The 13,372-nt window shown below is 32.6% G+C and overlaps 1 protein-coding gene across 1 annotated transcript in view; it reads right to left on the bottom strand.

The window, feature by feature from the left end:
- Positions 1-1,176: 1,176 nt before the first annotated feature.
- The window catches only part of LOC113064452 (dymeclin-like), a 53,840-nt gene continuing 41,644 nt past the window's right edge, over positions 1,177-13,372 (bottom strand). Inside the window, exons 16-17 of the mRNA XM_026235309.1 lie at positions 11,732-11,845; positions 1,177-2,945 (exon numbers count right to left, since the gene is read on the bottom strand). Of these exons, the coding sequence (XP_026091094.1) occupies positions 2,796-2,945; positions 11,732-11,845 (264 nt within the window). The 3' untranslated portion in view covers positions 1,177-2,795. The remainder of the gene's footprint in view (positions 2,946-11,731; positions 11,846-13,372) is intronic.

Here is a 13,372-nt window from a genome sequence, read left to right as displayed (position 1 = left end):
AAAATCAAATATGCACATTTTAGTTAAGCTAGTTGCCAAGTCAACATTTGATAAAAAAAAAAGCTAAACCTTTAAAATAATAATTAAAACTGAAATAGTTAAAAACATATATCCATCAAAAAAAAATTTTCATTACCTGAAATAAACATTTAACAGAAATAAAATAAATATACTGATTTTAAACTACTTTCCAAAGCAACATATGATATACTAAAGTAACTAAAACGCAAAAAATACTAAAATAAAAAATAATAAAAATAGACATTAAAAATAAACAAAAAAAATTCCAAAACTTTAAAATTAAAACAGAAAATATCTAAATAAATACCTATATATTTATCTAAAAACATTTTTGTTACTTGAAATAGACATTAACTGAAATAAAATACACTTATTTTAATCTAGTTGCCAAAGCAACATTTGATAAACTAAACAACTAAAATAAAAATAAATATTTAAAATAAAGAAAATCACTAACTAATAAAAAAAACTAATTACAAAAGCAACTCAATGACTTTAAAATAAAAATGAAAACATTAAAATATAATTAATAAAAAATAAAAGCTCTAATAGCATCTCAATGATACTAAGAAAACACGACAACAATGAATAGAAAATGACAAATAAAATAAATAAATACAATTACACTGAGCATAACTAGATGTTAACACATTCAGCACAAATAATGGCGCTGAGAGTCGAGAACCTGAACACGATGCAGGTATAACGTGTGACTGTAAGAATGAAGCTTTAACAAACACAGCGTCTCTGATGGAAACTCAGTCTCTGTGAGCTGTAATTACAGTAAACGCCATCTTCCTGTGCATTCCTGCAGAAGAACAGACTCGTTTTAACAGCAACAGCCAATCACATCAACAGATTCCACCAAACACTCAGAAACAAGCACTTTTGTTCATGTGGTGTTGACTTTATTCTGACGTGCGCAGATGAAGCACCACAAAAGGTTTCAGTTACTGACGTCTTTGCAGAAATGCTTCATTTCACAGGCGTATTTGACTCCCATGATTCATTGACTCTGTAATGGAAAGCACTCAACAGTCACTGTCCTCTTTTTTACACTCACAATCATTCCTGCAGAAATACTCTTCAGTAAACAGTTTTAGGCCTTCAAGCAATTACATGATTTGATATGCACTTTAAAGAACCACAAGAAAGCCCAGGATTACAGCAGGAGTTCTGCTGTCGTTTTATTGGTGGAAGAAAGACTGACTCTGAATCAGTCATAGATAACGCAAGCGAAACTGCTAAACAAACTTCATTAGCTGTCAGTCAAACCAGAGGAATACGGGAAAACCAATTCATTTCCAACACAGACTTGCAATCAAAGCAAATTTTCGTGCAATTTTGTAGTCTTTCCTCATTACCTTTTACATAAATATGCAAGAACGAATCAAAAAAAAAAGAGGGACAAAATAAAAAGATGCTATGTCTAATTATGCATTCTTAACATTAAATATGAAATTCCAAAAATACCAAAAAAAGACCTGCAAGAAATGAGCAAAAGTGTAAAAATGGGCTGTTTCTGCTTTAAGTGTAACAGGGACACATTATAAGACCTAAACTCATCAGTAACGGGGGAATATTTCCCATACGCTTTATTAATTATTTACGCAGGTCATCAACAGGAAAGATTTTCCATCGCTGTCCCTAAAAACTGAGAGAATGAACAGCAATGCAACAGAAACAGTGTGTATTTGTCTATACAGTAATGTACATGCAATCATCTCAATCTATAATATACATAAATGATACACTAAACGCCATTTACATGGGAAAATCGCGTATTTTATTACACAAATATCTAAATATGTATCATTATTCTTCTTATGCTTAAAAAAACCACTTAAACGCAAGATATTTTCCCAATCAACATCAAATGTAAGGAAAGAATATATATAAATATATATTTATGTTTTGGTTTTTCTTTGTGCAGATGCTCAGATGTAGATTATATTAGAGCACTGTATGGGTCTGACGAACTAAATATAATAACAATAAATTAATTAATTTAAAACAGCAAGGCATTCTATAAAACAAGCCAAAAAAGGTCAAATATTATTTATTTGTAACTTACTATATATAGTGATATGTGATGAAGCTGTGCATAATAATCAGCTCGTTAGAGGAAGAGATCACCCAAAATGAAAATGTGTTCACCTTCAGGTCTTCAAAGATGTAGAGGAGTTCGTTTCTTCATCAGATTTGGAGAATGTGGAGCATTGCATCAGTGTCTCAGCAATGGATGCTCTGCAGTGAATGGGTGCCGTCAGAATGAGAGTCTAAACAGCTGATAAAAACATTTATTTAGATTGTTTTTGGCTTTTCAAGACATTATTTGATGGACTGGAGTGTGATGTTTGGACTCTTATTCTGACGGCACCCATCCACTGCAAAGGATCCACTGGTGAGCAAGTGACGCAATGCTACATTTCTCCAAACCTGATGCAGAATCAAACTCATCTACATCTCGAAAGGACATCACATTTCCATTTCTGGGTGAATTATTTCTTTAACAATCATTCCTAACGGAGTCAAACTATGATTAATGTTCACCGTCACTCAAGAAATTTCCCCCACGTGACCCATGACCCACAAACAGAAACAAGCAAACAAACAAATGATCATCACAATCAACCGCAGTGTTTTAGCTTCATCAGAGCGGTGCCTGAATCTCCCAAATCGTACCAATCCCAGAATTCAGTGCGGCCGGCGACGAGAGAAGCTCAGGGGTTCAGCGAGCTGTGTGTAGGCACTTCACAAGAGTCCTGCGTCCGTCAGGGTGAGTCCATGCTGAACAGCTCGATGCCCTGAGAGCTCCAGCACAGACCCACCGCAGAGTTAAAGACCAGAGACCAGACGTACGGGACGAAGAAATCCTCCGGCTGCTCCTCCTCCACGTATTTAAACTTCAGCTCCGGAAACTTCTGCAGGAGAAACACACGTCCATTCAGTTAATAACTCCTGCTGAAACGTTCATAGCAATCTGTGCATCCCTACACAAACAACTGTGCCCAGCAGGTCCACCTTCTTTATTCTGTTCAGTGAGTGTGAGCGTTTTTTTTTTAATTGAACTGAATTGCATTTTTATATTTTTTTAATTTTAATTGTAGTATTATCTTAATATTTAAATATTAGAGTATTTTCAATACTTTAACTTAATTTTTTTTATTAATGTTCTCAATTTGAAAACAAGTTTCAGTTTCCCCCATCTCATTTTTAAATTTCATTATATTTAATCTATTTTAAAATTAATTTTATAATAGATTATCAATGAATAATTAAATTATTTATATAGATGGATAGATAGACACTAGTATGGTATTTATTAATTTGAATTGGCTTTTATTTTTATACTTACAGTATTAATTCTAATTTAAGTTTACGTTTTAGTAATTTATTATGTGCTTATTAATTAATAAATAAAATTTTGCATATCATTTCATTTGTTATTTTCAGTTTACATTTTAATTTTAATTTTTAATATTTCTATTTAGCTTTATTTTTCATTTTAGTCATTTTAGTAGTTCAATTTAAGCATATTTTATTTTACGTTTTTTTTAGGTTTAATTTTTCATCTATTATATTGCCTTTTTAATCTCACATTTGCATTTCATTTTATTTTATCTTTAAAAATAAATGTTTAAAAGTTTAGTTAACATCATCAACGCTGACTAACATCAACAGCAATTATGCACAATGCAAGTTTTTCTTGTTGTCTTTCAAAACATTTCTCATTGACTTGTACTGCGATCAGTTCTGGTGTAAATGTTGCACTGCATTCCTGCTTCGTTTTTAATCAAATCATGAAGCATTCAAGATGCTTTACATCTGAATAATTTGTCCCTGAAGATCATAACACGAGACGGATGGATGTTCAGAAATGATGCCCTCAAGGCACAAAGATAACTCAACATCCAGCGTCACTCTCTTACGTAAAACGACTCGTTCTGATGAAAGATTATAGATGAAAGATAAATATTTATTCTGCTGAATCATGCAGCGTTCACCGTCTTCCTGTGGTTTGATTCTGATCGCACATCAGTGGAGAGTTGTGTTATTCTTCTGTATGTAAAAACATTCAAAGAGGACTGAGTGCAAATGAAGAGCATAAATAAGCATTGATAATGAGCACCGAACACAGATACAGTGTGTGTGTGTGTGTGTGATCTGATTTCAGGTGAAGCCTGAAGTGTAATTCCATCCACCTGTGAGGTGAACACACTTGAGTTTGATTGATTATATGACACACGGCATCACCTCAGACGCTGCTCTTCATGTTTAAATACAACCCTCTTAACCTCTGGTAAAGTGATACGCGGCGCTAGCATCTGAGACGCTAGCGGCCGTGTGAGGAGGAGACGAGCGTTCCTGAGTGTCTACATTTACACCGGCCTCGCTGGACGCATTTTACCATTCATTCATTTGATGCAAAGTACAAAAAAAAACCCAGGTCGAATCAAAGGGTTTTAATGTAATTTTAACAAACAAACATCAAAAATCCCATATTTAGTAACAGGTAAGTTAGCAGCATCGATTTCTCCAGATCTCGTGTCTCTTCAGGTTTGTGGGCAATGTTGCACGTAACCAGGAATGATGCTATTTAACAGGGATTTTATGCTATTAATTAAACTAACTTGAGGCTTTGAGTGAAACATATATCACATCTATATATCTCAGATCAATTCTCATGACAATTTCAGCAGATTTCCCTCTAAGTGAAATAAAATATAAAATACTATCGTATTGCCACAATTAAAATCTAATAGAAAACAAATGACAAATTTCCAAATAAATTCAAAAGGGAATTTGGATAAATAATAATAATAAAATAAACAAACAAACAAAGTAATAAATGAAATCAATAACTTCATATTTCATATTATACATATATATATATATATTTTTTTTGTATAATATATATTTTTTGTATAATATATATATATATATATATATATACATTTTTTTGTATAATATATATTTTTCTTTTGTAATATATATATATATATTTTTTGGTGTAATATATATTTTATGTATAATATATATACATATTTTTTGTATAATATATATTTTTCTGTGTTATATATATATATATATATATATATATATATATATATATATATATATATATATATATATATATATTTTTTTTTTTTGTGTAATATATATATATGTTTTTGCTTGTTAAATATATTTTTTTGTGTTATATTTTTTTTGTGTGTAGTATATATATATTTTTTGTAATATATATATTTTTTTGTGTGTGTGCAATATATATATATTTTTTGTGTTATATATTTTTTTTGTGTAGTATATATTTTTTTTGTGTGTGTGTAATATATATTTTTTGTGTGTGTGTGTGCAATATATATATATTTTTTGTATTTGTATTTTTTTTTGTATTTTTTTGTATTTGTATATATATATATATATAAAATAAATAATAAAATAAAATAAATATAATAATAATAAAAATATACATAAAAAAGATATAAAATAATATAATAAGAATTAATGATTTACAGATTGCATACACAATTAAATCCATCTATAAATCTATTGTATCTATAGAATTTAAATCCATAAAAAGTATAAATAAGGCATTGTAAAATTGACAAATTGTCATGAAAGCAATAAAAAAAACCTCCATGAAATATTTCATAAATAAATTAATCAAAATAATGACAATAATATAAAATCAAATCTGTAAAATATATAAAATTCACCACAAAAACAAACTAATAAAATAAAAACAAAACAAAAATGTGTAATCTCAGAAAACATCCGCTCCATCATTTCCCTATTGAGATTTTGAAGGTTACAGCAGCTCTTGGTTTAGTTTTGACTTGCTAACTATGGCCAAGTATCAATGACCTCTGACCCGTCCCTAAACAAACACAATGACTCTCAAACATATCGGCTGACTTTTAGGAAGAGCACTCTCTGAAACAGGAAGCTGTCTGTCTGTGGCTTCGGGGAACGCCGTTCACTCTCGGCTTCATTCACAGTTCAACAGAAATCATCCTTCCGCTCTTTTCAGAAACCACGGAGGAAAAGAAGCCCAGAAGACATGAAGGAACCTCTTTCACTGGAACGGTTCTGCAAACAAATGCTGTCATTTCCCATCAGTGCTGCTGCTATGAGCGACTCACTGGAAGTCTGACAGCTTTGAGAGTTTGTGCCAGAGAAAGCTTTGTAAAGGATTGTGAAACAAAAAACCATGCAAACTTGACAGCACATGCAAACAGCCATTCATACAAACAAAATCGTGTGTCTAGTGAGTTTTTAGTGGATTTACATGAATGAATATGCGCTTTGAGACTCAAATACAGGGCAATGGCATTGCAAATGAATTTGAATAAGATTAAATTGCAAAGTGATGCCACAGACGTCATCTGATTTATGCAATTATGCATCACTTGCCAGTGTAAATCTACTGTAAATAACACAATTCTCTTTGAAATGTAAATGCATCTGATGAATTCAATCTGAAACACTTCCAGTATGATGAGATCATACACTCATATAAATATTTACAAATGTATATTTTACATTCATTTTTTTATTAGTATTAGTTTCGTGACAATTGTGCACGCTTCTCTCCAAATTCTCACTGACTTTTCTTTTGAATCACAATTTAAATGGCAATAAAATAATTAAATAAATTGTAAAAAAAAAAAAAAAAAAAATCTATAATCTAAAAATAAATCAATATATTTACTATAAACATTCTATTATAATACAATTTTATTCTATATATATTAATAATAAATATACTATTTAAATATACGATTTAAAATTATATATAGTGTAATTATAATATTTTAATCATAGATATTAGTTAAAAAAAAATAATAATAAAAAAAACACTATAAATATAATCACATACTATTATAAATCGTGGATATTTAGTGCCAGTCTCAAGTTGTCTGATATTTGGTCTATTTTGGGATATTTTAATAACAATTTTAGATGTTTAATTACCTCAATATGTATCTTTTTTTGTATTTAACACTAAAGGAAAAGAGGGAATCACTCACTGCTCTTGACTGAACTGCTTTTATGCTTTTAATAATCAATTTCTTTATAGGGATTCTTACATTTGATTATTAGTTTTTTTTTTTAAATGCGTTTGTTTAGAAGCAAAATGAAAAAGTTAAAGCACTATTAGTTTTTTTCTCATATTTGTTCTTTTTTTTTTTGCATCTGTTCTTATTTATAATAACAGAAATAACAGCTATATTAATAGTCTTAATATAGTAATTATTATTAAGAAAAGAAATAAAGGAAAAAACGCAACGTAGCATGTGATTTGGCTTTGTATCCTTCAAAAAACGTAAACTCGATTTTCTCAAAACTGACTTTGCTGATCCTATCGACTTCAGACAGGTAATTTTTCGTCTGATTCCAACAAATCATTCAACATAATGTGAAAACTATAACTATATGTGGTGTACGTCTCAAATATTACAGTGTTAGTACTCAACCAAACACTTATAAAATATGCCCCGGCCAAAACCGACAGCTGTGAGGTGTTAGATCTATCAAGCTCCGGTGAGACGCAGGTGTTAATGCTGTCTATCGGTGTTAATAATGCATCAGCATCCTCTCATTGTGCCAAACAGAGGCCGCATTGAAGCGCTTTCATATCGGACGCCACAGAAAGAGCTCAGAAGTTGGCCGGACTCGCTCGCTCTATTCACGTCTGTTCCTTACACACGGAGCCGGGCGGTCACATGTGGGAGGAAATGAAGTGATGAGGGACTCGAGGTCAAAGGTCAAAGGCTTTCAGGACGGCCGATGACAGAACACAAGGGACGTTTAGTCCATTCTTTATCGTCTTCAATGTGTCAAAAACATGTCAAGAGCTTGTCTTGGTCATATTTGTCCATAAAATCAAAAGAAAGAATAAAAAAATTATTTACTGCATATATATATATATATATATATATATATATATATATATATATATCCTTCTCGCTCTATATATACATGCATTTTTTTTTGTGACTGTTTTTCTCTGAAAAGTAAAAAAAAATATATGATATTGAAATTGTAATGCGAAAGTATTTAGTAAAGTATTTATACATCATGCCAGTACTTTTATGATGAGATCAATTCATTATAGTAAATTCCATAAATAATATTGTTTCAGCCAAATGAAAATTTCATGAAAAAAAAAAATCAATAAATAAAAAAAATCCCTCAAGTTTACAAATAAATTCCAAAATGTGTGAAATGTGCTTAAATGGATACATAATTTTTTTTTATAATTTTATAATATTTTACACAATATTTAAATTGTACCCATTACACACATACATACATATAGACATATATACAAGAAGGCTATTTCTGAATTTCTGCTCATTTTGCTGGAAATACACCAGGTAGTACATTCATAAAGCTGAACGGCAAATTTGACAATTCGGAAAAACAAATATAAAATGACTATTATGTTGTTTTTCTCATCTTCTGATTGGTCAACTTCCGATGGATCGCCAAATCGTCTTGTTCTTCCGCACGAATTTAAACCGACAGCGACCTTTTATTTTATTTTGACATGTTTGAAAATGATCATCTGCGATTTTCTCCCATCTGCGAGCTTGTACGACAGCAGAAATCTCACCGTGTACGGCCGTCTTTAATGACCTTCAGACAGATATCATCTCCTTATCGTGAACGACTCGCAACATTAAAGAGGAAATCGAGCGGTGCAGGGATCGATGTCAGAGGACGCAGGAGCTCCACTCAGGGCAAATATAAACTCTCAGAGATTCTCTGAATTGAAGTCTTGCGTCAAACTGTTCTCTTCTCGGTTCTCAAACAAACACACACACACACACACACACACACACACGACCCCCAGTGTTTCCTGGGAAGAGAAAGGCCAGACAGTGCTGGGGCAGAATTGGCTCATGGTTGGCTGCGCTCCAAGGTCACCACTCGGCTTGGCCCTGGTTAGAAGCATTTTGAGCCTCAGAACAGAGACGGTTCACACACACACACACACACACACACACACACAGATGATTTTACGTAAGAATGCAAACACACTTATATTAAACAGGAGATATGTTCAGTCACTTGTGTCTAATTCAAGACGTATACTGATAAGAATTTATGCAAATGTAGATATAATATATTTCCATAATGGAGTCAAAATGTTGTTTCAAGAGGCAAGTTATTAGATTTATGTATTTTTTTTAAATAACATGCAATTTTAAATCGTGTAAGAAAACAAAAACTGAATTAAACTGATCAGAATAGACATTTATAATGCTATAAGAGATTTCTATTCCAAACAAACGCTGTTCTTTTCAACTTTCTATTTATCAAAGAATCCTGAAAATACAAATGTGTCACTGTTTCCACAAAAGATATGAAGCTGCACGACTTTTTTTCAATATTGATAATAACCCGAAATGTTTCTTGAGCAGCAAATCCGCATATTAGTATGATTTGTGAAGGATCATGTGACACTGAAGACTGGAGTAAACATATTTTTAATTATACAAATATTTCTAATTTGCGCTGTATCAACCCCAAACCTTTGAACAACAGTGTTTTATTCGATTGAAACAGGGTCGCTTTGATTTTAGGAACACTTACATCAAGATAACCCTAGAAGCACAAACCGAGGACGCCAAAGTGAGTCTGGCTCTTAAATGCATTAAGAAAGCATGCAGAAAAAAATCCAATTCCTTTCTCACGACATGTTAAGAGTCACATCGGAGTATTTCAAAATGCATCCAAAAGTCTTATGAAAGCATGTCTGAGTGTGTGTTACGCTGATGCGGCCCTCCGTCACAGGAGCCACGGTGTCTGTGTCTTATCACCACACACACACACACACACACACACACACGCCTCTATCACTCCGTCCACGTCACACACGGCTGTCGCTGCTCCTATTCAACACTAAAGAGGGAGAGAGAAGACAACCGGAGAGACAGAAAGAGGTAGAGCTCTGGGCAGACAGCAAGTCTGGCCTTTCACGCTTCCTGTGTGTGTGTGTGTGTGTGTGTGTGTGTAAGGGCCGTCTGTACCAGGGCCGAGGGTACGGAACATCCCTCAAGCACAAAGATGCTCCCTTGGGACTGTTGTGTTGCCCACTGCATGCTTGAGTGTGTGTGTGTGTGTGTGTGTGTGTGTGTGTGTCTAGATGTCTAGACTAGAATCCAACACAACACAACACACACACAAATAGAAAAACAGACACACACGTGTGCCAACAAAACCACAAGACAAACCTAGTAGAAACTAAAGATGCAAGACTATGTTTTCAAAAACTCCACTAGATCAGTAGCTCATTATATTCTACAATATATTTTTATATAAATAATGAATGCATTCGAAGAAATGAAATGTATATGACACATGTTATGGTTTCTGCTAATAATCCCACACATATATTTAAATAATTTGCCGGGTCACTGGAGTTTCTCCCGGTGTTCCCAATCCGACACAAATATGCATGCACAAAATAAGCAATACTTTCAAAAATATAATATCTTTAGTCTCATAATTGCTGCAAAACTCAATTATCATAACATTATGCATCCACACTGAGTTAGTGCACATCATGCCATCGCTCAGCCCTGCTCTCAAACAAAGACTCAGTGACGGAAGCATCTTGTTGCTAATAACGCTGTTCACTCATCCATGAACCATCTCCATCTGATCATAAACATGTGATCGAACACGCAATTAAACGCTAGACGAACGGCACACGCTGGACACTTTTGAACTGATTTAAGGGGATCAGAGGGGATTGTGGGTAAGGATGGGAAGGTAAGGAGACGCGTGCTGGAGATTTATTCCAGTGTTTCAGGCCGTATATCAGAGACAGATCGGTGTGATTTCCTGTTCTTCTGCAGACGTGTGTTATAAAGCGTAATGAATGGCCCTGGAGGAGTCGTTTGTGATAATGAGCCGATCTCAGACATGATCGCTCACGTGTTCAGACACACGCTTCTCCATCAGATTACACGCAGGGTACAACAAATCCACTCACCAAATATAAGACGTGAAAAGTTAGCCGACACAAATCCAGCTTGGGGTGTAATATGTGTGTGTGTGTGTGTGTGTCAGCGTAATATACTACAGCTTGAAAAAAAATAAATAAATAAAAAAATAAAAAAATAAAATAAATAAAATAAATACAATAAATAAAATAAAATAAAAAATAAAATAAAAAATAAAATAAAAAATAAAATAAAATAATATATTACTTTTTATTTTTACAAGACTTAAAATTGCAAAATGACAATGTAAAAATTCCTATTCAGTTTTTTTACTCGCTAGATTAATCTAAAGTGTTTTCATTTCAATAAAATATTGCAAACAACAAGGCTGTTTCGAATGGTTTTATTTAGCTGATTATTTATTTATAAAAGCATTATTAATCATTTTTCCCATGATAACAGCTGATGTAGGTGAGCACAGATGGCAGTTGTGTGATTCAGTCAGCTGGTGAATTATTAATCCATATAAAAGAATTCGTTTTCCTGTCTCTAGGAGGAAGTGAAATGTCACGCTTCCATGTTTAGACGCAGCTAGATATTTAGTTTTGAAAATGGAACAAACATCAGAGGTCAGAGGTCAGACGGGTGGAGAGGTGGACAGAGGACCGATGTTCACAGATAGACAGGGTTTCAGTGAAGTTATGAATGTACCAAACATGCATCATCATAAATATCTGTGCACTTACCTTCAGACGCTCTTTAGGGAGGGCCGCCGCACCTTTCTTGATGACCTCTTGAACTCTCTCCACTGACAGGTCACTTCCTGCCTGCTCCAGTCGCTGGCTGAAGAATCCGATCACCTGCCACACACACACACACACACACACACACACACACACACACACACACACACACACACACACACAGTCAGTGCAATGACAGGAATGCCGTAAAGACTGAAATTATGATGTTTGCGGTGTGAGATACATTATCCCACAATGCAATGTGTGTGACTTGACCTTCAGGCCTGAGAGTGATGAGTTAATGTTTTAACATCTCCTGGACTCATCTGAGCATCAAAAGTTAAGACATTTGTACACAAAAGTGGATTACAGTGGGGTTCGAAAAAAGTCTAAAAAGTGGGGTTTGAATCCCAGGGAACACATGATAGGAGAGAATTGTTAGCGTGAATGCAATGTACGTCGCTTTGGATAAAAGCGTCTGCTAAATGCATACATTTATTTATTTAAATTTATATACATACATATATTATTTAGTTGTATATAATTTTTAACAGATTTAATTATCAATTTATATTAATAAAATACATTTTTGATTAAATCTCGATTTTTATATAACATTTAAGTTTATATATAACATTTAATATTGTTAAAAAAATATTAATATTGCTATAAAATTTTAAAATTTATTATCATGTATAATTGTAATCAAATTTAATCATTAAAACATAAAATGCATTTTATATACTGTTTTAATATAGGAAATATATAATAAAATTATTTTTAAAATTAAAATTAAATTATATATATATATATATATATATATATATATATATATATATATATATATATATGCTATTATTATTATTATACTAATATTATATAGCAATATAAACATTGATGTATATATGTGTATATATATATATATATATATATATATATATATATATATATATATATATATAAATAACAACAATAATATATTTAATATTTTATAAATCAACTGTGATCTTCTATGCTTTGCATTCTTATTATGCAAAAATTACTGTATATATTTCCGACATCACAAATGTATAGCATTAATGTCCATGTAATATACTACTGTTTGCATTTCTGAATTTCTATATTTAGTATGCAGTATACTAGTTTTCTATTCATTCATCCTCTCTCGGGTTTTGGATGAATTTGTAAAGTGATCTGGGGATGTATTTTATTCTGCAGTGAGTCATGCAGCATTAATGCACCAGTGTGTGCGTTTAAAGAGGGCATTTACTTCCTGAGTTCTGTAGATTACCCAGAACCCCCCTGGGCTTCTATTGCACATTATAACTGCACCAGCTCCAGTGCAAACCTCTCTTCATCTACAGTATATGAATCTTTACACTGAGGGCTTTGTTTTGAATTAGACAGATACAGGAAAAATGCTTCTAAACAAAAGCCAAAGCTCTAATCTAGTGAACTGTCCACCTAGGGAACCTATTTAGGCATCATGAACACAGAACTGTGGAGGTACAATGGTACAGTGATGGTAACAGATGGTCGTACCGTGGTAGTTTTTTTTTAAGCATTTGTTGATGTTTATAAAGTTTCCTTGTTTTGATCAAATTCAAAGGCAGCATTGCAGGTATACTTTGCAGATGACACAAT

The sequence above is a fragment of the Carassius auratus genome, chromosome 46, assembly GCF_003368295.1.
Source record: "Carassius auratus strain Wakin chromosome 46, ASM336829v1, whole genome shotgun sequence".
NCBI classification, from domain to species: domain Eukaryota; kingdom Metazoa; phylum Chordata; class Actinopteri; order Cypriniformes; family Cyprinidae; genus Carassius; species Carassius auratus.
The sequence above is the reverse complement of the archived record's forward strand: the minus strand, read 5'-3'. Positions and strand labels throughout refer to the sequence as shown.